The sequence below is a fragment of the Hyaena hyaena genome, unplaced genomic scaffold (assembly GCF_003009895.1).
Source record: "Hyaena hyaena isolate Hyena2069 unplaced genomic scaffold, ASM300989v1 scaffold_853, whole genome shotgun sequence".
In the NCBI taxonomy this organism is placed as follows: Eukaryota; Metazoa; Chordata; class Mammalia; order Carnivora; family Hyaenidae; genus Hyaena; species Hyaena hyaena.
The window spans coordinates 388818-415486 of NW_024081486.1; the positions used below are offsets into that span (position 1 = coordinate 388818).

General features: G+C 44.4%; 1 protein-coding gene across 5 annotated transcripts in view; it reads left to right on the forward strand.

Annotated features, from left to right (window-relative positions):
• The window catches only part of ATP11C (ATPase phospholipid transporting 11C), a 177535-nt gene that overhangs the window by 105350 nt on the left and 45516 nt on the right, over positions 1 to 26669 (forward strand). For all 5 annotated transcript variants that reach the window (XM_039219991.1, XM_039219993.1, XM_039219990.1 and 2 more), the window contains 14 exons: positions 3348 to 3476; positions 5422 to 5525; positions 8116 to 8166; positions 9158 to 9222; positions 9563 to 9644; positions 10562 to 10712; positions 11536 to 11733; positions 17635 to 17796; positions 18476 to 18627; positions 19619 to 19690; positions 21509 to 21582; positions 23928 to 24031; positions 24465 to 24646; positions 26044 to 26307. In XM_039219991.1, the coding sequence (XP_039075922.1) occupies positions 3348 to 3476; positions 5422 to 5525; positions 8116 to 8166; positions 9158 to 9222; positions 9563 to 9644; positions 10562 to 10712; positions 11536 to 11733; positions 17635 to 17796; positions 18476 to 18627; positions 19619 to 19690; positions 21509 to 21582; positions 23928 to 24031; positions 24465 to 24646; positions 26044 to 26307 (1790 nt within the window). The remainder of the gene's footprint in view (positions 1 to 3347; positions 3477 to 5421; positions 5526 to 8115; positions 8167 to 9157; positions 9223 to 9562; positions 9645 to 10561; positions 10713 to 11535; positions 11734 to 17634; positions 17797 to 18475; positions 18628 to 19618; positions 19691 to 21508; positions 21583 to 23927; positions 24032 to 24464; positions 24647 to 26043; positions 26308 to 26669) is intronic.

Sequence of the window (26669 nt, forward strand, 5' to 3'; positions counted from 1 at the left end):
TTATTTCCCTTTTTGTATCCTGTCTGCTGATAAGCCCATTGAAGGAAGGCATTCCCGCTGGTACCATGTTTTCCATTTCTAAGCTTCTCTTTTGCCTTATTTTGTAGTTTCCATATTTCTGCCCCAATTCCTCATCTGCACATGTATGTTGTCTGCTTTTTCCACTAAATGCTTTGATACCTTAATCATAGTTATTTTTAATTTTTTTTAATGTCTATTTTTGAGAGAGACAGAGCGTGAGCTGGGGGGGGGACAGAGAGGGGGGGAGACACAGAATCCGAAATCGGCCCCAGCCTCTGAGCTGTCAGCACAGAGCCTGACAGAGCCTGACATGGGGCTCAAACTCACGAACTGTGAGATCACGACCTGTGAGCTGAAGTTAGATGCTTAACGGATGGAGCCACCCAGGTGCGCCCTTAATCATAGTTAATTTTATTCTTACATTCCTGTCTTAAAATCCATCATCCCAACATTTTGGGAACTGGTCCTGTTGATTCCTTTGTCTCTTTGTGTTAGGTCATCTTTGTCTTGTGTTTTACGTGTCTTGTATTTTTATATTGAATTTTGGACATCGTATGTAAAACAGTGCTAGAGACCTGAGTCAATCGCATTTATGTTCTGAAATGGGCACATGTCTTCCGTCAGCCCATCAGTGTGGAGGGTAAGGGAGTCTAGTCGTGACTGGAGCCGGCTTTGGTTTTCGCTGTATAGCTCTTGCTACTTTCATTCAGTACACCATCAGAAATTGCAGTTCCAAGAGTGCTGGGTTGCCGTTGCCTTGTGCTTTGTGTGGGGCCTCGGGTCCCAGGGGGCCTTCGGCAGTGTTCCTTTTCCACCCTGCGCTTCCAGCAGGCCCTATGGCCCTGAGATCGTGGGTGGAGCAGAGGATGTCTGTTCTACCTCTCCTCTGGCAGCGGTCACATTTCCTGAGACTGTGCCAGGGAAGGCTTCTTGCCTTTCCCCTGAACATAGATGGCTTTTGCCTCCTGTGAGAGGAGGGTCCACAATTCTGGCATTTTCTGCACCTGTCTCTGCACAGCCGTCCGTCTCACCCTGTATGCCCGTACCCGCAAGGGAAGGCTCTCGGAGGCCTCCTGCCCTCGCGTTTTCTCGTGAGCACCCCGTGGATGGCTGTGAAGAAGAAACGATGAGTAGTTGTGATCCCGTCTTCTCCGTCAGGTTTGCAGGGATTTGAAACTGTCGCGTTAGCTCCCGTCAAGCCTTGAAGAAATGCTTCAAAATCTAGTTCTTTTCTTCTGCTGGCCTTTTATGGCTGTCATCTGCTGCTCCTGTGCCTTGTGAACTGGGAAACAGTTCATTTCTCCTGTCTCCCCACAAGGGCTTCCCACCCTGTGAAATTCAGTGCACCCGGTTGCCTCGCAACCTCAGCTCTCTGATGAACTAAAAAAAAATAAATAAAACCATAATTTTGTAGGTGATCTGGCCTTTTCTGATATTTATCACGAGGGACGGAGGTGTTCTTGTAACACGCTGATTGGAGGCAGAACCCGAGGTGACTGCTTCCGGACACTGTGTTGTTCCTTTTCCTTAAAAGCCCGTTCCTGCTCCTCCCTTGCCTTCAGGGTAAGGCCTCGCCTCTGCAAATCATAAATGGCATGGAGGAACTGGTCTGTTCGCAGCATTTCTTTCTCGGCGCCTGAAAACCCTCTCCACCCTTTAACAAGTGTTTCCTTCTTCTCAGATGACTTAGGACTGTGTTTGTTATTTCTCGTCTGTGTATTCAATCCTAGATTGGGGTTTTCTGTAAGCAACATAAGTGTTTATGTAAGTGAGGAAGGGAAGAGCCAACAAAATATTATTTACAAATTAGTTCAGTTATTGATGCGGTTGTTCTTGGCTGCCGATTAAGATTGGCAGGAAAATAAAACGGCTCCTGACTAGGTCTTGCAGTCCTCATGTCCAGCTGCCAAATCGTGTGGCAGATAGAAGGCAGGTGTGTCATTTATTTGGCACCTCACAACCAGTGCGTCCAGGTTGGGATGTTAGATACGGACATTACCCCACCCCCCCACTCCCCCTTGCCGAAGTGGCCCGTCTCTGCTGCCATGAGCAGTTTCATCTGTCTACCTGGGGTGCTGTACAAAACAGATACTTGACGTTTTCTCTGTGCCGCAATACGGAAAAGGTGCGGAAGCGCCAACCTCTGCCTGATTTCCTCCATCCTGCCCAACCATCTTACGACAATTCATAGGTTGGGAGTAGTAATTGCAGTGTATTCGTAAGAGTCATCATATGGTGAACGTGTGCCAGGTACTTCGCTGACCACTGTACCTGCATCCTCACGTCATGCTCAGACCGATCCCGTGAGGTCGTTGTGACCATCTAAGGCGCTTACCCCAGCTCGTATTGAAGTGGCAGAGCCGAGACGTAAAGTCAGGTTAAAAGTCCTTCCTTTTAGGGGTGCCTGGGGGGGCTCAGTCAGTTAAGCGTCAGACTCTTGTTTTGGGCTCAGGTCATGATTTCGTGGTTTGCAAGATCTCTCTCTTTCTCTCCGCCTCCCCCCCCCACCGCCCATCCCTCTCTCTCTGCCTCTCCCTGCTCGTGTTCTTTCTCACTCTCAGAATAAATAGGTAAACTTAAAAAAAAAAAAAAAAGCAGTCCTACCTTTTAACCATTATGATTTATTTCCTACATTATTACAGTCTCTGTAAAAGGAATAGTTCATGATTTCTTCTCTCCTGTTTTTCCTGCACTTGAGCTTCGGGACTTGCTGATAGGAAATTGTTCCTCATGGCTGTATTAATGGATTCTTCTGATAGCAGATGAATTATTGGAAAGCGACCTATTCGAAAATTATTTTCCTTTGTGCAGCATTATGGGAAAGAGAGATGCCTCTCTGACTACATTTTCCGAGCACTGAGGTGGGAGCTGGTATCCTACGGTAACAGCTGTTAGCACGTGGAAGGCAACGCGTGTCGAAATTGGCATGATGCAGAGTAAGAACAGTGGCTCCCCGCTGTTCGGGGAGTGCTCAGCGTGAGACATTTAGATTTTCTGGATTCATTCATGAAGTGATGATGGCCAGTGTCTTACTGAACAGCGGTGCCCAAAACATCAGAGAGCAAATGTGTCCCTGGGTACCGAAATTGCTTATTTGAGGTTAAAGTTCAACAGGAAGGTAATCTGACCGCACCCAGGAGTCCTTGTGACCTTAAGGAGGATTCTGAATGTCACACACTATTGTTTCATCATCTTTCGCATGGCATAGAACGCTGAGACACTCTCTATGAGCAGGGGAGGGCACTTGCTACTGTTTTGGCTTTAGTCTGAGATCTAATGAATGCTTTGTTTGGAATTAAGAACATTCCTTTTTCTCTGCCTACTAGGTTGGTGATGTAGTAGAGGTACAGGCAGATGAGACCTTCCCCTGTGATCTTATTCTCCTGTCGTCTTGTACCAGCGACGGAACCTGCTACGTCACCACAGCCAGTCTTGACGGGGAATCCAATTGCAAGGTAATGGAAAGGGAAGCTTGCCTAAGCCTCGCCGAATCATACTGAGTTTGGGATAGTTCACCATACAGCTTTTGTATCATTGTCTTTGAATTTCTAAGCAAATAAATGACTTTTGGGGAAAGGGTGGAGCTCAGTGAGGAAAATGCATGCCCCAAATAAAAGCCACTACATTTTTTTGTAGCACAACTGGATTTAATACTGACATATCCCATTCAGCATTTTATTTGGGCTTTTTAATTTTTTTTATTTTTTTTATAAGAGAGAGTGTGATGGTAGAGGGCAGAGAGAGAAAGAGATGCAGAATCTGAGGCAGGCTCCAGGCTGTCAGCACAGAGCCTGATGCGGGGCTTGAACCCCCGGACGGGGAGATCATGACCTGAGCTGAAGTCGGACGCTTAACTGACTGAGCCACCCAGGCGCCCCTGGGCTTTTTTAAATCAGTGTCATCATAGGCTTAAACTACGTAACTACAGAAATAACTTCATAGACTCTAATCTTGGACCTGTTTTTATTTCTGAAAGGGATGAATATTTTCTTTAAAAAATGTTTACTCATGCATGGCATACAGAGTCTCTAACTTGGAGTGATTTGATTGCTTTTTTAAAAAAATGCCTCAGGGTTTTGTTTGGCGAATGTTTGTTTTATTGCAGCTAGGAAGGATTATAAATGTGTTCAAATAAGTGTGCTCAAACTGGAAGATAACTTACTTCCGTGGTACTTTCTGGCAATCAGTTCTTGGCCATTGTCCAGAGCTCCACAGGACATGAAGATGCATCCTCTCTACAATGCCTTTAAGGGAGGGCACTAATGTGCTCACCTCTGTGTGTATCCTTGAGGCCTTTTCTCTGCTTGTTTATTCCATCTGGAGTCATGAACCAGGACTCAGTATGTGAAACGGGAATCAAACTGCCTGTTAGATGACGAATTCTGTACTTCAAGGGCATGTGATGAACTCGTCCACTTGAACTGTTCAAACACAAAGTTAAATTTGAGGGAGGGAACGTCAAGGTAAAAATCGAGAAATGTACCTAAAGATTCCCTAATAGGGGAAAAAGTTGCCTAGAGGAAGAAAACATTCAAGTGCTTTCTCTTTTCAGTGAAGTAGATCTGATCAAATCAGCTAAAAGTACATGGGTTTTCAGAGTCAGGTGATAGTTTTAAATATAGCTCCGGCAGTTCCGTAATATTCCCAGAAGACCGTGCCACGGCTCTCCCTTGTGCATAAGTGGTTGCAGTCTTTCAGTCTATGTTAGCCCTCCTTTGATGATTTATAGATGGGTTTATTGGAGCCTGCCTTGAATTCTGGGTAAATCAAGTGCATAGTATACACTAGTAGAATATTCTGTCTGACTGAAGCAAGACGCATCAGATCCCTCCTCCTCATATAAAATGTGGCTTCTTTGAGCATTTTCAACATCACTAATAATGCTATTTGCATAATGGATCTATTAATGAATTTTTCTTCTTCCTATTGCCAAAATGTTAGCCTTCTTAGGACCAAAAGGGTGATTTATGTTCAATTTATATGTATGTATTTATATCACCGTACTCTATGGTGAGCAAAGTAATAGGTCTCAGGTCTACAAATGGGAGAAAAAAAATAAATGGATTACATTTTTTCATTAGGTTTTCAGTTAAGGATGTGCATGCTACAAATGGAATTCTCTCTGCCGTCCCTATCAGGAAAGCTTTTAGTTTTTTTTTTATTATTATTATCTTGTAAATCCCTTTGCAGCATGGTTATCTTTCTAATTATTTGTAATGTATTTGAAGAATAAAACCATAAAATTTAGTTAGTGGGAAATGTGCATCAATATTTGCCTTATTCTGGCAAAGCCTCTTATGGAAACATACTGTGTTCCTGGAATAAGGTGGGTGTACGACTATGAAAAGAATCACTTTTTTTTTCCCCTCTGCTTTTGCTTTTTCTTCTGCATTTACCCAGACCCATTATGCAGTACGTGATACCATTGCACTATGTACAGCCGAATCCATTGATACCCTCCGAGCAGCGATTGAATGTGAACAGCCTCAACCTGACCTCTACAAGTAAGAATCCCCTGGCTTCATCTTCCAGCTGGCTGTTGACTCTGCTTCCCTTCACCACTAGTGTTGCAAAGAAACACCCACCACTTACCAGCCTTCCTTCATTTGTGTTTTTACGAGCTGTTCTTTCCTCCTGGCAGAGAAATGAATCAAATCCACTTGTTCACTACCAGCCTCAGATAAATCGTTGTGGGCCCAGATCCCTCCTGAATTGTAGTTTTTCTCTTATTTTTGTGATTTGTAAACATGACCGTCTATCAAAGTTGGAGATTAGGTCATCCCAAAAGGCTGATCTGTCAGATTCGTGCGTTAATCAGAGTTAATTAAAACAAAAATAGACCATGTTATGTGTCATTCAACATGCCAGAGAGGAATGGGATGTGGAACCGTGCCCTCTACCCTTTTTTCTGACGATCATGATGAACTGAGTATTGCAGATAGGCTGTTTCTTGTCTTCAGTAAACAGTTAGGTTGAATCATTTCCTCTGTTTTACTCTCCCTGGGCTTTCTGGAGTAGATTTGCTGATTAACAGTCATCGTGGGTTGTCAACAATTTGGCATTTGATTTTTAAGACTGGTTAGTTTGGCTGATTAGAGCATGCTGTTCATCAGGGTAGAGTAACAGGTTTTATCCCCACGTGGGCCAATTAATCTCATTCTTTTCCACCGTTACAGATGCCACCAGTTACCCATGCCAGGCATCTTGTTAGTGAATGCTGTTGGTCATAATGGGGGACCAAATGGTTGGATGTGGCTTAACACCAACGCGCAGTAATGGAAAAACAAAGTAGTCATCCTGCTACACGAACAGCATCTTCCCTCCTTCCCATCATCCCTTCTTTCCTCTTTCCCTTCCTCTCTATCCACCTTTTTTTTTTTATATTTTTATTTATTTCTAGGAGAGAGAGAGAGAGAGAGACAGAGTGAGCAAGGGAGGGTCAGAGAGAGAGGGGGACACAGAATCTGAAACAGGCTCCAGGCTCTGAGCTGGCAGTCAGCACAGAGCCCGACACGGGGCTCGAACCCACGAACTGCGAGATCATGACCTAAGCGAAAATCGGACGCTTAACCGACTAAGCCACCCAGGCGCCCCCCTCTCTATCCACCTTGATCGTTGGAGCCGGGACCACAGAACAAACCAGCTGTTCCCTGTCTTCAACGAGCTTGCAGTTTGCAAGGCAGATAAAATACTGCAGCTAGGCTTAGAGTACAGTGACGTAATAGAAGGGAGTAGAGGAGCGCCTGGGCGGCTCAGTCAGTTAAGTGTCCGACTTTGGCTCGGGTCACAATCTCATGGTTCGTGGGTTCGAGCCCCGCGTCGGGCTCTGCGCTGACCTGGGGCCTGGAGCCTGGAGCCTGCTTGGATTCTGCGTCTCCTCTCTGTCTGTGCCCCTCCCCAGCTCGCACTCTGTCTCACCCTGTCTCTCATAAATGAATAAATGTAAAAAAAAAAAAAGTAGAAGGCCCCTGGACTCATAGGAAAAGGAGTGACTAATTCTGCCTTTGTTAGAGAATAATATATACATTTTTCATGTCTATGTGGCAACTCCTAGGTTTTTCACTTACCTTAAATATGAAAGAATTTTAGGGCTGGAAAGATTTCTCTAGACCGGATCTAATTCCTTTGCTTTGACTTCAGAATACCCGCACCTGTGTCCCCCTAGTGGTGATCATTTACACTGTAATTGCCTGTTTACTTGTCCCTCTGTCTCGTGTGAGGAACAGGTCTTTCTTATCATGTGCCTCCAGCACCTTCCATGGCACTGGCACAAGTAATATGTGGTGAATGAATGAGCGGACCATCGTACTTTATGCGTAGAATAATAATCGTTCCATTTTTCTGAAAAACAATTACAGCACAAATTGTAAAATACTTGGAACTCTCTTGTGAAGGAGAGTTCAAGCTTTTTACCCCATTTTTGAGAAACGCGGGTTACCCTGTGCCCAGCCGCATGAAGGGATCAGATCAAGCCCAGTATTGAGATCAACCAAAAGACACAGGTTGGAAATTTCCAAGACGGCAATCAGATGTTTGCTGTCTAAGTCTAATGTGGTGGTTCTCAAAGGTGAGCTTGGGCCAGCAGCGGCCGCACCTGGGAACCTGCTGGAAGTGCAGATTCTCACGTGAATCCTAAGCTTGGGGATGGGGCCCAGAAATCTACAGTTTAATATGCTTTTCATTGATTCTGCTGCGTGCACGAGTCAAACAACTCCCGAACTGGTTTTCAAAGTTGCGTTTTAGCACCAGAAACCTCTCTTCACATAAATCTAAAATTGAGATCAATTATTTATATAACGTGTAAATGAGCAGGGGTGTCGTGTGCACGCACAATGCCAAGTAGATTTTGAAAATCGATTCAGAAACTTGGTTTGCATTCTTCTAATCCGTAATATTTTAAGAATTAGACGACAATGTTACACACCTTGTGGGTTCCATATACCTTTTTCCCCCCGAGGAATAGAATGGGTTTTTGTGGTTCGTGTAGTCTTATCCCGTTTGTATTATTTGTATCTCGCTCCCTTTCCATTTTTGTGGTGTATAGATGTTTATGTTGATATAGAAGACACATTTGCCGTTATGTTCTTTTTGCAGGTTTGTTGGGCGAATCAACATCTATAGTGATTGTCTTGAGGCTGTCGCCAGGTTAGTTTGTCATTCCTTAAATCTGTCCTTCTCTTGAAGGGGTGGGTATCTTTCTCCTGAAAGCCCATTAAAATAGCCAAATCCTTTTCTCTCTAGAAAGGGACGTAAAGGTGACTAAAGCTGGATTAACTAGCCAGCGTCCCAGTCCCAGTAGGTCTTCAGTGACAGGGTTGGTAGGGCTGTGGTGGTGGGGATTCCGAGTGGGTGTGGATGGTGGTGTTGGAAGTGACCCTGAGGGTGTCCAAAATTTTAGAGCTCCAGGCACGTGGACCAAGCGCCCCAAATCCGGTCATGCCATGCAGCGGCAGGCTGTGCTCCCAAGTGTGCCCTGAAAACCGTGCTTGGCGGAGAGTAATCGAGCGCTGAGGGGATAGTTCAGAAGCTGAGAGAATTACCTGGACTTAAATGAAATGGAAGCCTAGTGATCTATAACAGAGCAATCTATATAAAAAGGGATGTTTTCTTCCCTCTTCTGTCGCCCAAACCGCAACTTCCCCCACTTGGCCTTTACAGCCACGCCCACAAGGAATTGAAATGCTAGGTGCCCCGCGATGGCCCCAAAGGCGGGTTGACTATAAATATGTCTGTGTGTCTTTCCCGCCGTGCCAGCTGCTTTCCCAGTCTTTTATTTGTCACCTTTCCGTTATCTTTCTTGCTGCCTGCTGCTCCGCCCTGCTCTCACTGCCTCTGACTCCTGCTCTCGCTGCCTCTGACTCCTCATCCCTTTCTCTCTCTGTGCGTCTCTCTACCTCTGTGTGTTGCTGCCTCTGCCTCTGTGCCTTGCTTCCATCTGCGAGGGCCCATCCCCTCAAGGAACTTCATGTGGAAAGATCTTGCAGCTCACCCTGGGAGTAAGCGTGAGATACAAGTGCAAAGATACAGTCTGAACCCCCTGGGAGATAGGTGTGTGTTTGGGCCAATCACGTCCCCAGAGTTGGTGCTGATGAATTTATCGGGCTGTTTGGATAAGCTGTGTTCATTTTTCATTTAGGTCTTTGGGACCAGAAAATCTCTTGTTGAAAGGAGCTACACTAAAAAATACCAAGAAGATATATGGTAAGCAATTTTTAAAGATCTACTTCTCAGAAATACACTTTGTAAAGCCCGTGCGCAAATAGCGCATGTTAAAAACTAAACATGGCAGATAATTGCCGCTGAACCTATGCCTGTTTTTAGGGGGTGGGACTTCATAAGCTGGTAACCTAACACGAAGCATGACAGATAAAGTATGTAGAGTTACAATTATATTATAAATGATATGTCAACTGGTGACTAGACTGAGGTTTAGAATCCTTCCTTTTAGAGATGGAAAGAAATGGATAGATCCAACTCGGTGGGAAGTTGGTTGGCAATGGCCCTTGGAACCCAGTTTTCATTATATTCTTTTATTCCTTAGGAGTTGCTGTTTACACTGGAATGGAAACCAAAATGGCTTTGAACTACCAAGGGAAATCTCAGAAACGTTCTGCTGTTGAAAAGTTAGTGCGCACCGCAGTTTCTTTAGTCGTGATAGAACTGTGGAAGAGTTACTTCTCAGTAATTCCAAATACCGACCCTAACAAGAAAACATCAATTATAATAGCAGCTCCCATAGCAAGCACTTTTTACCTTCCAGAGTTGCACTTGGCAATTTGTATGTCTGATTGAGTCTAATCCTCTGAGCAGCTCTACACAGTAATTCCTATCAGCCTGTCTGCTCTACAGATGAAGAATTAGTCTCCAAGATGATAAATGACTTACCTAAGCTCATGTAGCTATTCAAGGGCAAAGTTTAGTTGAGATATAAATGTGTTCTGTCTTCTTGCTAGATAATTGGTTTCAGTTCCTCTACTTGGCTGTATGTAAGAAGTTCAACGACATAGAGAATGGTCTCCTGGCAAATATTGACGTGGTCAGCCTGTTAGCTCTGCAAGGGTGTGTCGTTGCCATGGGTCCCCAGTACATCCTGTCCATAGCTCTACTTTCAGATGAGAAGGATCTGTCCTAAGTTAGAGGATTTCACATTTGCTCCCCCACTCCCTACCGCCAACCCATTCAGACTTAGGGAAATGGAAATGACCTAGTCTTTCTATAAGGGTTGGGTAGGTGACGTGCATGTGTGTGTATGTCTGTTGTCCCTAGAGGATCCTGATCACAGGTGTGGTAAGCTAGCTGGCCACTGTACTTTTCGGAGCCTCGGTGACCCACAAACAGGTCAGGGCTGGCCTTTCCACTTTACCACCGGACAATAACACTTCTGCAGTGAGAACTGAGGTTCGTACGTACCGCCTTGTGCTGTGGTTACACGCTGCACGCAGAAGAAGCGTTAGGAAACTGAACACTGTAATTTATACATGGTTGATATCTTAAATAATTCTGTAGTTTTTTTTTAAATCCATCATATCTTATTTTTCAGATCCATTAATGCCTTCCTGATTGTATATTTATTCATCTTACTGACCAAAGCTGCAGTGTGCACAACTCTAAAGTATGTTTGGCAAAGTACCCCATATAACGATGAACCTTGGTATAACCAAAAGACTCAGAAAGAGCGGGAGACTTTGAAGGTAACTTGTGTTATGCCGAAACATGTAACTCTTGCTAGCCATTTTAACTCTAGCACTTGGTGACCAAGCCGCCCGTTATTGAAATGCTGCTCAGATAATGATACCTCTTGTTAGCTTCTGAGTTTTCTCTCATCCTAGGGCAGCCCTCAACTATTAGATATTGAAGAAGTTTTCCAGGTTTTGTTTTTGTTTTACTATAGACATCTGTGCTTGTGTTTGGCTCTTTAGTTAAGAGTTTTAAACAACTGAGCAAGAATCTCTGGCTTGTAATACGGTAGGAACAGAATCCACACCTACATAGAAACTTTGATCCTACATTCATGTTGCAGGGAGGACAGAGAATTTAAGGAAGTGAAAAAATGTTACGTCAAAAGGTACATTGACTGAAGAATAATTATAAAATTGAGGGAGGGTGTTTTTTATTTTTATTTTTTTTAAGTTTATTCATTTATTTTAAGAATGCGAACGAGCAGGGGAGGGGCAGAGAGTAGAAAAGACAGGATCCCAAGCAGGCTCCTCACTGTCAGCACAGAGCCCGATGTGGGGCTTGAACTCACGAACCACGAGATCATGACCTGAGCTGAAATCAAGAGTCAGATGCTTACCTAACTGAGCCGCCCAGGCGCCCCAAAATTGAGGGTGTTTTTAAATGTTGTTTTTACATCCTGTGATAAGAATTTTGGCCTCTGATCTAGTGTCATTAGGAAGTTTTTTATAGCAAGAGGAGTGCTTTCAGCTTTGAAATAAAAAGCAAGTTAGTTATTTTGTACTTGTGTGATGGAACTGTGCATGTAATCAGCATGAACTGTTTCTTTTGTTTTAGGTTTTGAAAATGTTCACCGACTTCCTGTCATTCATGGTACTATTCAACTTTATCATTCCTGTATCCATGTATGTCACCGTGGAAATGCAGAAATTCTTGGGCTCCTTCTTCATTTCGTGGGATAAGGATTTCTATGATGAAGAAATTAATGAAGGGGCCCTGGTTAACACATCAGACCTTAATGAAGAACTTGGGCAGGTTAGAATGCGTTTCTACTTAAAATAAGTTAATTTGAAAATACCTTTTCTTGTGCTCTGGATCACCAGTGTATGTGGCCATTTCATGTTTGGAAATGTGATTCCAGTATCCCTTTATACAGGCATATCGTGAAGGCAAGCAATGTTTTCATGGCTACAGCGTTAAGTATTTTGTTGGCGCTTTTGAGGAGTATCCCAATTTATGTATTAAATTCGAATGTTGAGACATTTTCTTGAAACCTCACCTGGTGGTGGTGGTATTGACTTTGGAACAGACACGTGCAGTCACCGTCTATTACCGTTTGGGAATAGACTGTAAGGTAGTAAACAAAGCTATTTTACGAATGCATCTTGTTCCGCAAACAAAATTGACTGGTGGTGTCCTCCTGACATTTTCTTGGTACGTTTCTGATCAGACGCATACATTCCTAGCAAGCAGAGTTGTTTTATTCCAGTGCAAGAATTTAAATGAAGGCAAAATATGAGGGCATACGCTCCTCAAAGCGCTTTTTGCTTCATACACCAGTGCAGCCCAGGTTGTGGCCTCCTTTGTTTTCCAAGCCAGTGCAGTCTAACTGTCATCCTTCAAAGGATGACTTCCTCAGGTGCTTTTCTTACCAGCCTTGAGGAAGGTTTTCCCTTTGTCTGAATTTACTGTGTGCCGTGTAATGATCTTCACACAAGCTGTGGGAATTTTTTTGGCTTTCATTTCATCCTCATGATATTTAGAATGTCAAGGCTGCGGAAATGTCATTTCTATGACTGCGTGATGCAAATTCAGCTCGTGGAGCTGCCGTGGCTGGAACAGGGCCTCACGCTGGTTTTAAATGGTGCCGAGTTACATCTACACCTCAAAGCTCTCTTCCTGAATTTAGTCCCCTCCTCTCCCTCCCCTGCCCTTTCTGTTCTTTATCCCACCTCTGCCTAAACCCAAGGACCATCTTAACCGCCGCAGTCACAAGGGTGAAAGGACACTCCAGATGTCACTTTGTTGAGACCTGACTGCACGACTCCAAAACCCCCGACTGTGGGATCCGCATCCCACAGAGATACTGAGTCACCAAGGATAGAACCAGAAACGGATGAACAAATGCTTCCCCTTCCATATTGTTCCCGAGAGACTCTTTGGAAGGTGACTTCAGCTGCCACGGCGGACTTTACTTAACCTTTTTAAGCCAGAAGTTTTCATCCGGGAACTAAGCTGTGTGAATAGGCCTACTTTAGTCCCAATAAACAGCATCAGTCTAGAGCATTATTGCATGCAAAAAAAAAAAAAAAAACCACTGAGTGATAAGCCACCTCTGGTGAACTTGCCTTGACAGATGATTTCCTTGAGTCAGTCTGCCTCTTCTAGATCCAGGGCCCGGAGCTGTGGATTCACCAAGCTAAGGATGAATGTGGCGGGAGCCCCAGGGTACTGTAAATAGAACGGCCATCCTTCAGCATGTGACTCCTGGTGCTCGCCAAGGACAGGCAGGGTGTCGTTCCGGCCAGGTCCCACTGAATGAGACTCTTCCCCCGTTCTTTCAGATCTCCCCCCTCGGCAGACTCCGCGTCCTATGGGAATGTAATCTTGTTCCTACCATTCAGGCTGTCCTCACACTGCAGAAAGGAAAGGAGAGCTTTGGGTAATGATCTGGGAAATTTGATCAGGGAAAAGAAACTACAGTTTTCATTTCAGTCACCACGTCGTGCCCCCACCCGAATCTGCCTTTCTCAGTGTGACTGTCATTTAGTCCAAGTTAATAGCCAGACCACCACTTTCGGCGCAACAACAACTTGCCTTCATTACCAGCGGCGCTGTGTGGAAACTACCTGAGTGAAAATGCAAAGAAGTCTTGAAGTCGTTTCCTAGGCCATTTAGCATTCAATGGACCAGTACACACAGAATTAAGTGCAACCCGTTTCCTCTTTGATGAGTCATAATTTCAGATCTGTAGGACTTTTTCTGTTACAAAAAGCACTGCCAATTAGTTCCCATCGATACCATTGCAAACGCTTGCCCAACCTCTTTAAAAATGACCCACATTGATATTTCAAAAATGGAAAGATGGGTTTCAGACAGTGTTCGATTCGAGAAACAGAAAGGAGTGGACCGCTCAGTCCAGTTGGAAAAGAATGGAGACTTTTATAATCAGGCAGCCATCTTTTAAACAAGTAAATGGTTTCACCCCATCTTGAAAATATTCTGTGGGGCCAGCTTACTGCTTTCTGTCCCCTTTAGGCCTCGCAGCCATGCTGAATGGTGTATCTGGAGATCTGTTCTGATTCCAGGAATTCAGTCCACTTGTTACCTATTGAACTTCCGCTGTAGATCAAGAAGACGTTGGGGCACCTGGGTGGCTCAGTTAAGCCTCCGACTTCCACTCAGGTCATGATCTCGCGGTTCGTGGGTTCCAGCCCCACATCAGGCTCTCTGCTGCCAGCAGGGAACCTGCTTCTGATCCTCTGTCCCCCCCTCTGCACCTCCCCCACCTGTGCTCGCTCGCTCTCTCTCTCTCAAAAATAAATTTAAAACAAACAAAAAGAATATGTTGATGGTACTGAGGTTACTGTCACAAAGTAATCAAGAAACCCTCAAGTTGTTCACCTCCAAGTTAGGGAAACAGGCGTATCGTACCTAACTATAGCCATGTGATCCTAAGTGATCAGAACAGTAGGGCATGTGGGATGATGGAAAGTCAAGTGCTGTGTGATTTCGGTCAGGTCCACAGCAATGACAGTCAGCATCTACGTAACCCCTTATAGTTTATAAACATTTATTATTGTGCTTTATTTTCCAATCTTTTTTTTTTTTTTTAAGTTTATTCTGAGAGGGAGAGCACGAGCAGAGGAGGGGCAGAGACAGAGAGATGGAGAGAATCCCAAGCAGGCTTCACACTGTCAGCCCAGAGCCCGATGCAGGGCTCGATCTCACAAACCATGAAATGGTGACCTAAGCCGAAATCAGCAGTGGGACACTGAACCAACTGAGCTGCTCAGCTGCCCCGGTTTTCTTAACTTACAGCCTTGTGCAGCAGGCTGAGCTATTTAAGGTTAATATTCAAAGTTCACAGGGATGAAGGGTTTTTTTTTCCAAGGTCACAAAGTTGGCGGTGGAGCTGAGACACCAGTCCAGGGGCTCCATCAGGTTGAACAATAACAAAAATGTTTTACCTACAAAATAGGTGTTTCTGTGTGTGCATGAACCTTCAGTTCAGGGCTCCTTCTACCCCTGAACAGTGGTCTCTCTTCAGGCTTTGCATCTGTTAAATGATTGGTTTGAGTTTGCTGATAGAGAGGAGCCTTCCCAGCAGGCTCAAACCCACCACTAGACAGGAGGAGACTTTGGAGAGTGGGGCAAGCAGCAGGCCCTCTCACTCTTTAAATGTGAGAATATTTTCGGGGCGCCTGGGTGGCTCAGTCGATTGTCTGATGTCAGCTCAGGTCATGATCTCGCGGTTTGTGGGTTTGAGCCCTGCGTCGGGCTCTGTGCTGACAGCTCAGAACCTGGAGCCTGCTTCAGATTCTGTGTCTCCCTCTCTCTCTCCCCCTCCCCAACTTGTTCTCTCTCTCTCAAAAAATAAATACATAAACATTAAAAACATAAATTAAATGTGAGACCACTAGTAACAGCTGACCCTGGCCTCCCCATTTCCTGAGTATAGGGCACATGATAACTAGAGCAGTGATTTTTAAAGTAGAATCCCTGGACCAGCAGCATCAGCATCACCTAGGAACTTACTAGAAATGCACATTACCGGGGGTGCCTGCGTGGCTCAGTCTCTTAAGTGTCCAACTCTTAATTTCGGCTCAGATCACGATCTCACCGTTTGAGAGCTTGAGCCCCACATAGGGCTCTGTGCTGGCAGTACCAAACCTACTTGGGATTCTCTCTCTCTCAAAATAAATAAATAGACTTTAAAAAAAAAAGAGAGAGAGAGAAGAAGAAGAATTCATATTACCTAGCCTTGCCCCAGAGCTGCTGAATCAGGAACTAGGGAATAGAGACCAACAATCTGAGTTGTATCAAGCCCTGTGAGTGAGTGTAATGCATGCTCCTATATGATAATTATCATATTAGGGTGCAGTTTGTTGGCCTGTACCTGTGAGATTAATTGTATGCATATATGCACTACACAAAATGTTTTATGTAGGGAAACAATTGCACTCTCTCTTTATATAATTATTTTAAGTGATTTTGAGAGAGGGAGAAACAGCATGTGAGCAGGAGAGGGGCAGGAGAATCCCAAGCAGGCTCTGCACTCTCAGCCCAGAGCCTGTCGTGGGGTTCAAACCCATGAACAGTGAGATCATGACCTGAGTCAGTCAGGTGCTTAACCAACTGAGCCACCCAGGCGCTCCTGCCCTACTTTTCTTTTTTTTTTTTTTTAAGTTTTCTGCGCTATAGATATTTTTTAAGTTTTTTTTTTTTTTTTTTAAAGTTTACTCAGAGAGAGAGAGCGCAGGACAGGGGCAGAGAGAGAGAGAGAGAGAGAGAGAGAGAGAATCCCAAGCAGGCTCCATGCCATCAGCACAGCCCCATGTGGGGCTTTGAACCTAGCCAAAGTCGGATACTTAACCAACTGAGCCACCCCAGCGCGTCTGCACTGTATATTTTTAAACCCACCACGTCTGCCACTCCTAAAAGATTTCTAATGGGCTAACGCTCATCCAGGCGCAGGAGGTGCAGTAACCAGGACAACCTTCAGGGGAATATGAATGAAGGTAAATGATTTTGATCGGGAACAAAGCTGCAAAGAATTTTATTTTAACCAGAAAAATCTAGATGATACAGGAATAATACCGCTTGGATTAATTTAAAGAGAGACTTCAAACTTGGCTGGCTAACAGAGCAAAAAAGGGAAGATTGGAATGCTATATTTGTGCCAATGCTGCTGCCGTGAAAAGCTTTGAAAAATAATTAGAAAGCAACCACTGCTGGAGCTCGTCTCTTTCTCCCTTACATAATGAAAACCTTAATCTTGCGCTTATGCCCGTTCCTGTCAGCCCATCATTTTAACTGTTTAAGCATAAATTGCCAAAAAGGAGGATAAAATTGTGGGTTTCCAAAAGCCAGATGTTATAAATAGAAGAGCTAAAAACCGAGATAAAATGGAAGTGCTCAAAACGGTTTATTTTGCACGGAAAGTTTACTTCATAGCTTATTTTTCCCCCCATTATTTATGAAAGTACACTTATGTTATACTTTTTTTTTTTTGGCTTGTATTCTACTTTAACCTAGTATTATAAACTCCGTGGGTTTTTTTTTTCCTTAGAGAATTTGCTCAGGAGTATCTAAAAATATACATGGTGCGTGGAAAGAAATTTGTTAGTTTTTGAACATTATACACTTACTTTGTCTCCTCATTAAGTCTTGACATTATTATTTTCCCGGACCATCTATATTGTCTGACTCAATACGCATTATATAACACAATGCATTTTACTTCCATCTAGCATATTCATAGTAATTTTTACTTTTCAGGGAAAAGTTCTGTTACATCCCAATCAATTTAGGTTCCTGTCAAGTGTGTGTGTGTATAATAAGTGGTCAATATATTCTTATTTCTCACTTGGAAAATTAACTTTTATTTTAGGACTTATTTACATCAAAACAGGTAAGCAATAAATTGAAAGATTCTCAGTTTGATAAAACAGCCACATCTTTCTTTCCTGTTAATCTTCTGTATTTAAGTGCATCAACCTTGGACATGGGATACTGTTTCGGTGTCTTGAAAAGTATTCGTTCGTTTCCCACTCTTTTCATAATACTGCTTTTCTGAATTACCTGACGTTTGACCGGAGGTCTTAGGAAAGTGCTTTGCGATGGATATGAAAACAGCCCTGCCTTACAACTTACCTCACAACTAACCACGCTGCAGACGGTAAAACTGATTTATGTTTGTGTCCTTGTTTTTAGGTGGATTATATATTTACAGACAAGACTGGAACGCTCACTGAAAATAGCATGGAATTCATTGAGTGCTGCATAGATGGGCACAAGTATAAAGGTGTAGCCCAGGAGACCGATGGACTCTCTCAGACTGATGGACCCTTAACCTATTTTGACAAAGCAGATAAGGTAGCGTTCTCTGCACTCTCATTTTACCACATCAAGTCCGTCCGCGTGTGCGTGTACTCACTGTGTATGGTAGGAAGGGAAGCCTCAGAGCACGTGACACAGGCTTCTGAACAACCATTTGCCGTTTTGACTTCCACTTTCTGTTCCACTCGCGCCTCCGGAAATTGTCAACAAGGCCAACTTAGAAACAGAATTGTGGAAAATGGCATTTGGGTAGAATGGTCACTTGTCTGCTTAGTCAGAATTCTTTATGCTTTGCCTTTAAAAATATGAGCTGCTCTGAGAATAATGCCCTTTCCCAATCATTCAGGTCCCAGGAGTGTCTAGACATTAAATGAACCCAAGTCTCCCTGCACCTGAGCTGTTGCTGGGTTGTGACTTACACCCTGAATGAACTCTTGGAGGCCATAAAGGACCCACTGATTCAGGGTTAGGTGACACTGTGGTGGCCCAAATGAGCTCACGCAGCCCCTAGGGCACTTTCCTTGAGAACCAGGGATGCTCTTAGGTACAAGGGAGGGTCTCCAGCTCATTTGAGTATCAGAATTTTAGAACTTTCATCTGCTCACCTTGCTGGAGGTGATAACATTTTCTCACATTCGTACCTTTTCTCTGTTCACTGACTACCAAGTGATCAAAGGGAAAATGACACAGTCGTTTTTCTGTTCCTGATCTGCAGAACCGAGAGGAGCTCTTTCTCCGTGCCTTGTGTTTATGTCATACCGTGGAAGTGAAAAGCAACGATGCTGTGGATGGCCCTGCAGAATCCGCTGAACTGACGTACATGTCCTCTTCCCCAGATGAAATAGCTTTGGTGAAAGGAGCTAAAAAGTAAGCATTTCTGTCATGCTAGATGAGAAAGTTCTAGAGCGCTGTGGCTCCGCCCTGTACCTGTGGCTGACAACACAGTATTTCCCAATTCAGAATCTGTTAAGAGGAGAGATCTGCTAAGTGTTGGGTACCACACACAGCAGAATGCCAGGGGGGCACAAGGCGGTTTTGAGGGGTGTCGGATATGCCTCATTCCTCGCTTGTGGCGATGCTGTCGCAGTGCGTTCCGACTTCTCAGTTTGCACACGTTAAACGTGGAATTCTTTGCATATCGGTCAGACCTCAATAAAGCTGTTTCAGAAACGCTGAGATCAGTTGCAAAGAAATACATTAGCATGCTCGAAGAGTTAAAAAACAAAGAGTCCACACGTCTTGTACTTCTCTGGAGAAAGGGAAATCACAGGAGGACCAGAGTTGTTTTTTTCTGTTTGCTTCAATAACCTTATCTTATAAATATTCTTTAATAGAAACCCGAAGTGCTTTATCTGAACGTTTGTGAAAAATTCCCCAAACCTAGCCAATTAAGACCAGAAAGGAAATCGCGATGCCAAAATGTAACTTCCATTACTATTTATGCATGCCAACCGGAAGTCCAAATGTTCATATGATAGTCTGCAAATTATAAGACAGTGTCCACTTTTTGTACAACACATGTTCTTTCGGAAGTGTTCTCAGCAGCTATGACGTCACTCTGTAACTGACAGCCCCGTTTCACTCTTGAAGCCTGAGATCATTAAGCGGTTACAAGGCCACCCGATGTGTTAGCTACAGAATTGGAATTACAGGTTGCCTCTTCCTCCGTTCTAACTCGTGACTGGGCTTTGACTTCCTCTGGGCCGTCCTCTCAGCCAGTCAAGAGAAGTATAGTTAGGGGCGGAGATTTTTCACATGGGAGCGAAGCAAACAGTCAACAAGTATGAGTAACCCCCATGCAAGGGAAAACTAATCGTTCTTTAGAGATACACAGAGGTCTCTTTATGTTGTTTGACAGGTATGGGTTCACGTTCATAGGAAACCGGAACGGCCATATGAGAGTGGAGAACCAAAGAAAAGAAATAGAACAGTAAGTAGCAGTGTGCGTTTGAGGTGTATCGCTTCCTAACCCCACGGCCCACCACGCCCCCAAGGAATCTCATTGTATGGAGGTGTAAGTTGCCGCTTTCCCAGTTCAGAGGTTTATGTAAATATAGGTAGAGAGGAGACATTTCTCATAGAAGGCTAGAAACTGGGACTGGAGGTGCAAAGTATTCATTCCCATTTGGCTCACAGATGGGTCTGGTAGCCTGAATGAGAGTCTGCGTGGACCATCTTTCTGAGACTTGGATGCCAAGTTTGGTTCCCCAACACATGCTGCAAGAAACCTCCGTGAACAGGCATGAAGCCTGCTTTCCAGAGCCCCACCAGGCACGCTGGGGTTGCAGGCCCGGCCAGTCGTGGCGGCTTGGACGTCCGAACCTCGGTCTCATTCTAGGTGCCCCGGAGCGAGTCCAGGGGCACCTACCCTGATGCCACAGTGTCGTTCTATTTCTTCTTTTCTATGGAGATCCCAGGGGGCAGAGCCCCCTCGGCTTAACAGCCGAGTTTAATTAGGCTCTGTGATTAATTTGAATTCCTTCTTCTGAACGTGAAATGTAATTAGCTTATCTGGTTTCCACTCTGGCCCCTGGCATCTCCTGAGACCCATCTCGGAAACCTGTAATACGGACAGATGTGTTTGGGGAACGTTGCCCCTTCGGGACGCCATGCTGAGAAGCTGGAAGAAGGCGCTTTGGCCTGACTGCCAGGAGCCCAGGATCACTATCAGAGTCCAGACTGTAGCCAGTTCCGAGCAGTGCCCCTCTCTGGGCCCCACCAAACGATCTGCTATGTGCAGACATCCCATTCATACACAGCATCCCAGAGCCAACAACCCGCTCGCTCCCATCACAAAACAGGCTTCACAGCAAATGTTTGTAGGTCAGATACTTGCGTCCAAGTTGCTGCTTTTCAAAAAACATTTCCCCCTGGTTTTGCAAGTCTTATTTTTACTCTTCTGCATTCCCTCATCTCATTAAGAGCACAGATCTGATCGTGTCATTCCACTCTTTAAACCCTTCATGGGATTCCTGTTGCTCTTAGGATAAAAGGCCAAATCTCGGACATGGCCCACAGTGTTCTCAGTTCCCAGCCCTTGCTTGCCCCTCTTTCTGCTCCACTGTCGACTAGATTTCAAGCTTTAGTGAACTACTTTCTGTCCCCCATGCGGTGCCTTTGCACATGCCCTTTCCTCTACTCCAAATGCCATGACGCCCTACCTTCATCATGTCACTCCTATAGGGCACAGCGCAGGCCCCGCCTCTTCCAGGAAGCCTTCCTTCTGTGCTTCCCCATCTCCCCTGTGAGTTCCTTTACTGCATCATATGGCAGATTGAGAGGTAGTCCTCTTGACCCTCTGCTTCCTGTCTTGTACGACGAGCCTCTTGAGGGAAGAGACTCGGGCAGATTCTTGTCTGTTTTCCAGCCACTAGCATTGTGCTCAACACACAGCGGGCACCACAGAGACGATTAAGAGAATTGGCAGAGTGGGACTGTTCCTAAACCCCTCCAGAAATGGCCTGGCCCACCAGCTCTTTGCCCACCATTCCTGCGTAGTCGCTCGCTCCTTACCATTTTAAGTCACATAATGAGAGGATATACATCTCCCTTAACTAACCCTGGTGGCCTCTGACCCCGTGTTCTAAGTGCAGAAAAATTTCAAAGACCTGACGGAAAGCACCCACTACGTGCACCCACCCAGCAGCCCTTACCAAAAGAGGAAAGCGTATTCCAGATGTTCCTGTCATGTTCTATTTTTCCCATGTGATCTAGGGATTTTCTTTTTCTCATTTGTTGTCTCATAAAGGTATGAACTTCTTCACACCTTAAACTTCGATTCTGTCCGTCGTCGTATGAGTGTAATTGTGAAGACTCAAGCAGGTATTCATTTTAAACATTTGACTTTTTCTCGTTTTCCATTTGTAGCTTTGTATGTTGACCAGGTGTTTTAAGAAAGGAAAACATTGTGTGTAGTATATGGTTACCTAAACTCCTGCAAAGCATGGATTTCTGTATGTGCCTTCATGTATTTATGTTTAAAGTTTTATTTTTGAAGGGGGCGGGAGAGACAGAGGTCGAGCGGTTGAGGGCCAGAGAGGGAGTGAGACACAGAATCCAAAGCAGGCTCCAGGCTCTGAGCTGTTGGTACAGATACCAACACTGGGCTCGAACCAGTGAACTGCAAGATCATGACCTGAGCCGGAGTCGGATGCTTAACCGACAGAGCCCCCCAGGCACCCCTGCCTCGATGTATTTATATAAGCACATATGTTTAGTTTGCCAGGTTGTCAGTGGCAGAAGCTCTGGTATGACTGTGATATGCATTTTCTTGGAAACTGAGCTCTATTCTTCGGTCTTGGATGTCCAGACTGAAAGCGTGACTTTTATAATTCATAGGACGGACCAGTCCCCAGTACTGTCTACATGCATCAGCTCGGTACACTCAGGTGCTGGGAGATAAACTAGCAGTAGAATTCTTCTTTTTTAATGTTTATTTATTTTTGAGAGAGAGAGAAAGACAGAATGCGAGTAAGGGAGAAGCAGAGAGAGAGGGAGACACAGAATCTGAACTAGGCTCCAGGCTGAGCCGTCAGCACAGAGCCCACCGCGGGGCTCGAACTCACAAACTGTGAGATCATGACCTGAGCCAAAGTCGGACGCTTAACCGACCGAGCCACCCGGGTGCCCCGTCAGCAGTAGAATTGTTGAGTGTAGAGAGTTGCTGGCCGGACCTTCCTCATTTCCCCCTGCTTCATACTTCCTGGGAGCAGGCAGACTAGGGATGACGAAGATCCAAGCTGCTGGGAAAGGGTATTGTGGCTTTACTCCAGCTCGCTGGGCTCTCTGACAGAGTGAGGAAGCTTGCCCTTGGCTTCGGACCCGGTACCATCATCCCAGGCGCCCCCATGTCTTCTCAGCCATGGTGGCTGAGGTACCTTCTGCCCAGATTGAACAAGAGCCATGGGTGGAGCACTCCTGCCTCATATGCAGGCTCTCAGATGCATGAGAGAGAGAGACCATGTGGGTCTCTAGGTAGGTTTTCAAATTTTCCTTGATTCATATCCTACTAATTTACTTTTTAGTGTTAAATCTGCCCCAAATTCCTTAGTGTGAGAATGGGAAGATGTAGACAGACCCTTGAGGAAACATTTCCCACTTTGTTCGTACTTCGTGGTGTGACTGCCAGGTCCTGAAATTGATTTTATTATACAACTACAGAATTTGTTGCGTGACTTTTAAACACACCGTGGATGTGTGAGGGGGAATTTTTAAAAAGCCACTTAATGTTTGAAATACTTGGTAGCTTTCCCTGCATACGGGCATGTATGCAGTCCACTGCAGATGGTGTGGCGGCCAGGGAAGTGGTCTGCCAGCGGTCTTGACCTCAGAGTTACACATCTTCTGAACTTGTTAAACTCAGCATTTTGCCTTAGCAGGGTGAAGTGTCTTTTTCTTAATGCTCCCCCGTGCCTACTTTGCTGGATGCGTGGATGACCTAAAGCTGCACTTGTACTAACACTGTACAGTGCTGTTTTCAAGTTTCTAGTCAAAACTGTCAAGCCACCATTTTTTAAAATTTTTTTAGCATTTATCTGTTTGTGAGAAAGAGAGAGACAGAGTGTGAGGGGAGTTGAGGGAGAGAGAGGAAGAGAGAGACACAGAATCTGATGTCAGATCCAGGCTCCGAGCTGTCAGCACAGAGCTCGACACGGGGCTCGAACCCACAAACCGCGAGATCGTGACCTGAGCCGAAGTCGGACGGTCAACTGACTGAGCCACCCAGGTGCCCCAAGCCACCATCTTTAAAGCAACCTCTAGTTTATTCAAAGTGATTTTATCTTACTTGCTCTTGGGTTTAACCCTTGACACCTGTGGATGCCACGTGTGCACTTTAGACCGGGGTTGACAGCGTTTCCAAAGAGAATTCAGAAGCAGCTTCTTAACACAAGTACACTCTTTCATGATTCACCAGAAGGAAGTCTGTTTTAACAGAAGTACTTGCACACTCGGAGTTACTCTCCGTGTGCACGTTAGTCTTAAGAGGTAGTGAGCATCGTCCTGAGAGGGTAAAGGTCAAGGTGTCTCCTTCCCTTGGGATGAGCCTTGCTGGGTAGGCTTGAGTCCTTAGTCGCTGGGTGGGTGGGGGCCCCGTAAAGATATCTGTTCTTGAAGTCCCAGTACCCATCTGACAACTCTAAGTTGAGTATTTTGGTTTTTTATTTTAGGAGACATACTTCTCTTTTGTAAAGGAGCAGACTCCGCGGTTTTCCCCAGGGTGCAAAATCATGAAATTGAGTTAACGAAAGCCCATGTGGAACGGAACGCCATGGTGAGCCTGCACTCCCCCAGAACTGCTGGAGATGGCTCTTTTGTGGGATTGCTGTGTCAGTGTTTAAAATGAAGTTTAGCTTGTTTAGGGTCTATTTTTATATTTGGGGATTTAGTAATACCGGTTTCCATATTTTAATGGAAAACATGGTCCTGGAGCAAGTTTCCGTTCAGAATGTGCAGACTTCAAGACTTTGCAAGAATTTTTGGTGTATGTTCTGCTTTTTTTTTTTTTTAAACCCCAAGAGCTATTACTTTGTTATTCTGAACCTAATTTGAATGGACCTTTATTGTTGCAATCTCTTAGTGTGTGTGTGTTACTAAAAATACATCAAAATTTCTCTTGTGTACAGTGAAGCAAAAGTATTTAAAGAGGGTGTGGGATTTTTTTCCAACTATTTGGATAACTTAGAGATCTCCTACTTTGCTTCTAGGATGGGTATCGGACACTCTGTGTAGCCTTCAAAGAAATTGCCCCAGAAGATTATGAAAGAATTAACAGACAGCTCATTGAGGCGAAAATGGCCTTACAAGACAGAGAAGAAAAAATGGAAAAGGTTTTTGATGATATTGAGACAAATATGAATTTAATTGGAGCCACTGCTGTGGAAGACAAGTAACTACAAAATAATATTCTTGTTGTTTTCATGACCAGTTGTTTAGGGTGGTTATCTGTCCAGATGGGTCATTTATTCTCAGATTTTGAAATGTTTTATTCAGGTCTGTTGATATGCCAGCTTTTGAATTGTTTGTGGGAATAATTTTGTTTTGTTTTGTTTTTGTTTTTTGAGAGAGAGAGAGAACGAGCAGGGGAGGGGGGAGGCAGAGGATCCAAAGTGAAGCAGGCTCTGTGCTGACAGCAGAGGGCTCAATGTCCCTGACACAGGGTCGAACTCACAAATCATGAGATCGTGACCTGAGCCGAAGTCGACGTTTAACTGACTGAGCCACCCAGGCGCACTGGGGATGATTTTTTTTTTTTTTAAGTATTTAGGGCTTAGAAGAATGAATTTGTTATCTCTAAGATACTTTGAATGTTTACAAAGCCATCCATTTATTTATGCAGATATTTGTAAAATAGTCTTATGATGTAGAGTGCTTCGTGCTAGAAGCATCATTTGAGCTGGTGCCTGATGGAATTGGTAAGACTTTGACAGACAGAAATGAGCAGAAAGGAAATTCAAGTTAGAGCAAACAAAATGGGAGCTCAGTCTAACCTAGTTGAATAGGCTAGCACATGTTTTTGCATATTTTCAAATAATGGGCTTTAACTCTACAGGCCCAGCTCCCTTAGACATGATGGTAGGGCTCTAGCACTGATCAGTCAGAAGCAATAAGTTGTAGGCTCTTAACATTTTAGGAGATTTTAAGAAATTATAAATGCAAATTATGAGACTGAACCAAACAGAAACTTACACACGCATATGTATATTTCAGCCACATTGGAAGGGATTGAAATTTTAATGGGATTCGTTTAGTCTAATTTCTTTGCTATTCTCTGGCCAAAGGCAACTCTAAGAACGTACTCTTCTCTCCTTACCTTTCAGATTTATGCTTAAATTGTCTTTCAGGATGGTTGGCTTTCCTCTTCTTAGAGCTCCTCAGCAATGGGGATGGGTTATCTTGCCTCAGTATCTCATTAGAATGTGTTTGGCCCTCTCTGTTTTGAACCATGTTAAGTATTTGTTATGGTGAGACATGAAATATAATGGAGCACATTATGAACATTTTAGGTAAGAGTGACGATTCTCAATTCTGCCGTGGGAAGCCGGCTACCTAAAGAGATGCCGTGAGCGCTTTCAAACCTCACTGTTGGAAATTCATTTTAGGAAGTAAAACTATGCCAAATAGAACATTCTCAGAAAGAGTAAAGAATATATAAGAAAACCAACTGATAACATGTCCGGACGCCATAATTGCTGTGAATTGTAACAAGCTTCTCTTTAGCAAGGCTTCTTGCCGACTCTCCGTCAGGGAGTTTTTAGGATAACAAGGTCTCCTTTGTATTCCCAGGCTGCAAGATCAGGCAGCTGAGACCATTGAAGCCCTCCATGCGGCGGGTCTGAAGGTCTGGGTGCTCACCGGGGACAAGATGGAGACGGCCAAATCTACATGCTACGCGTGCCGCCTTTTCCAGACCAGCACCGAGCTCTTAGAACTGACTACGAAAACCATCGAGGAAAGTGAGAGGAAGGAAGATCGATTACATGAATTGCTGATAGAATACCGGAAGAAGTTGCTGCACGATTTTCCTAAAAGTACTAGAAGCCTTAAAAAGTAAGGAACTGCATCAGTTTCTTATACTTAGGCGTCAGTATAAACGTAAATCACAGCCGTTTATGCAGAAGGCTCCGTTTTCTAGGCTTTATCATTCTTTGTTCACCGGTGTTTTATCCTTAGAAGTTAAAACCTTCCCTGGGGACTTGGCTAATGGCCCTTTGGAGATCATGGCACGTTCTACCTCTCTTTTAATTTAAAAGAAAATCCTGTAATTCTCAAGCTATAGAAAAGTAGTTCCATTTCTTAATGTTTAGGGTCTGGGTAGTGAGCACTCAGTCTGGCCTGGTCTACTGGGTGCAATGAAACCGGCCTCTAGAACATCTTCCATGCAATTTGAGGTCCTAGAGCCATTTTCAGGA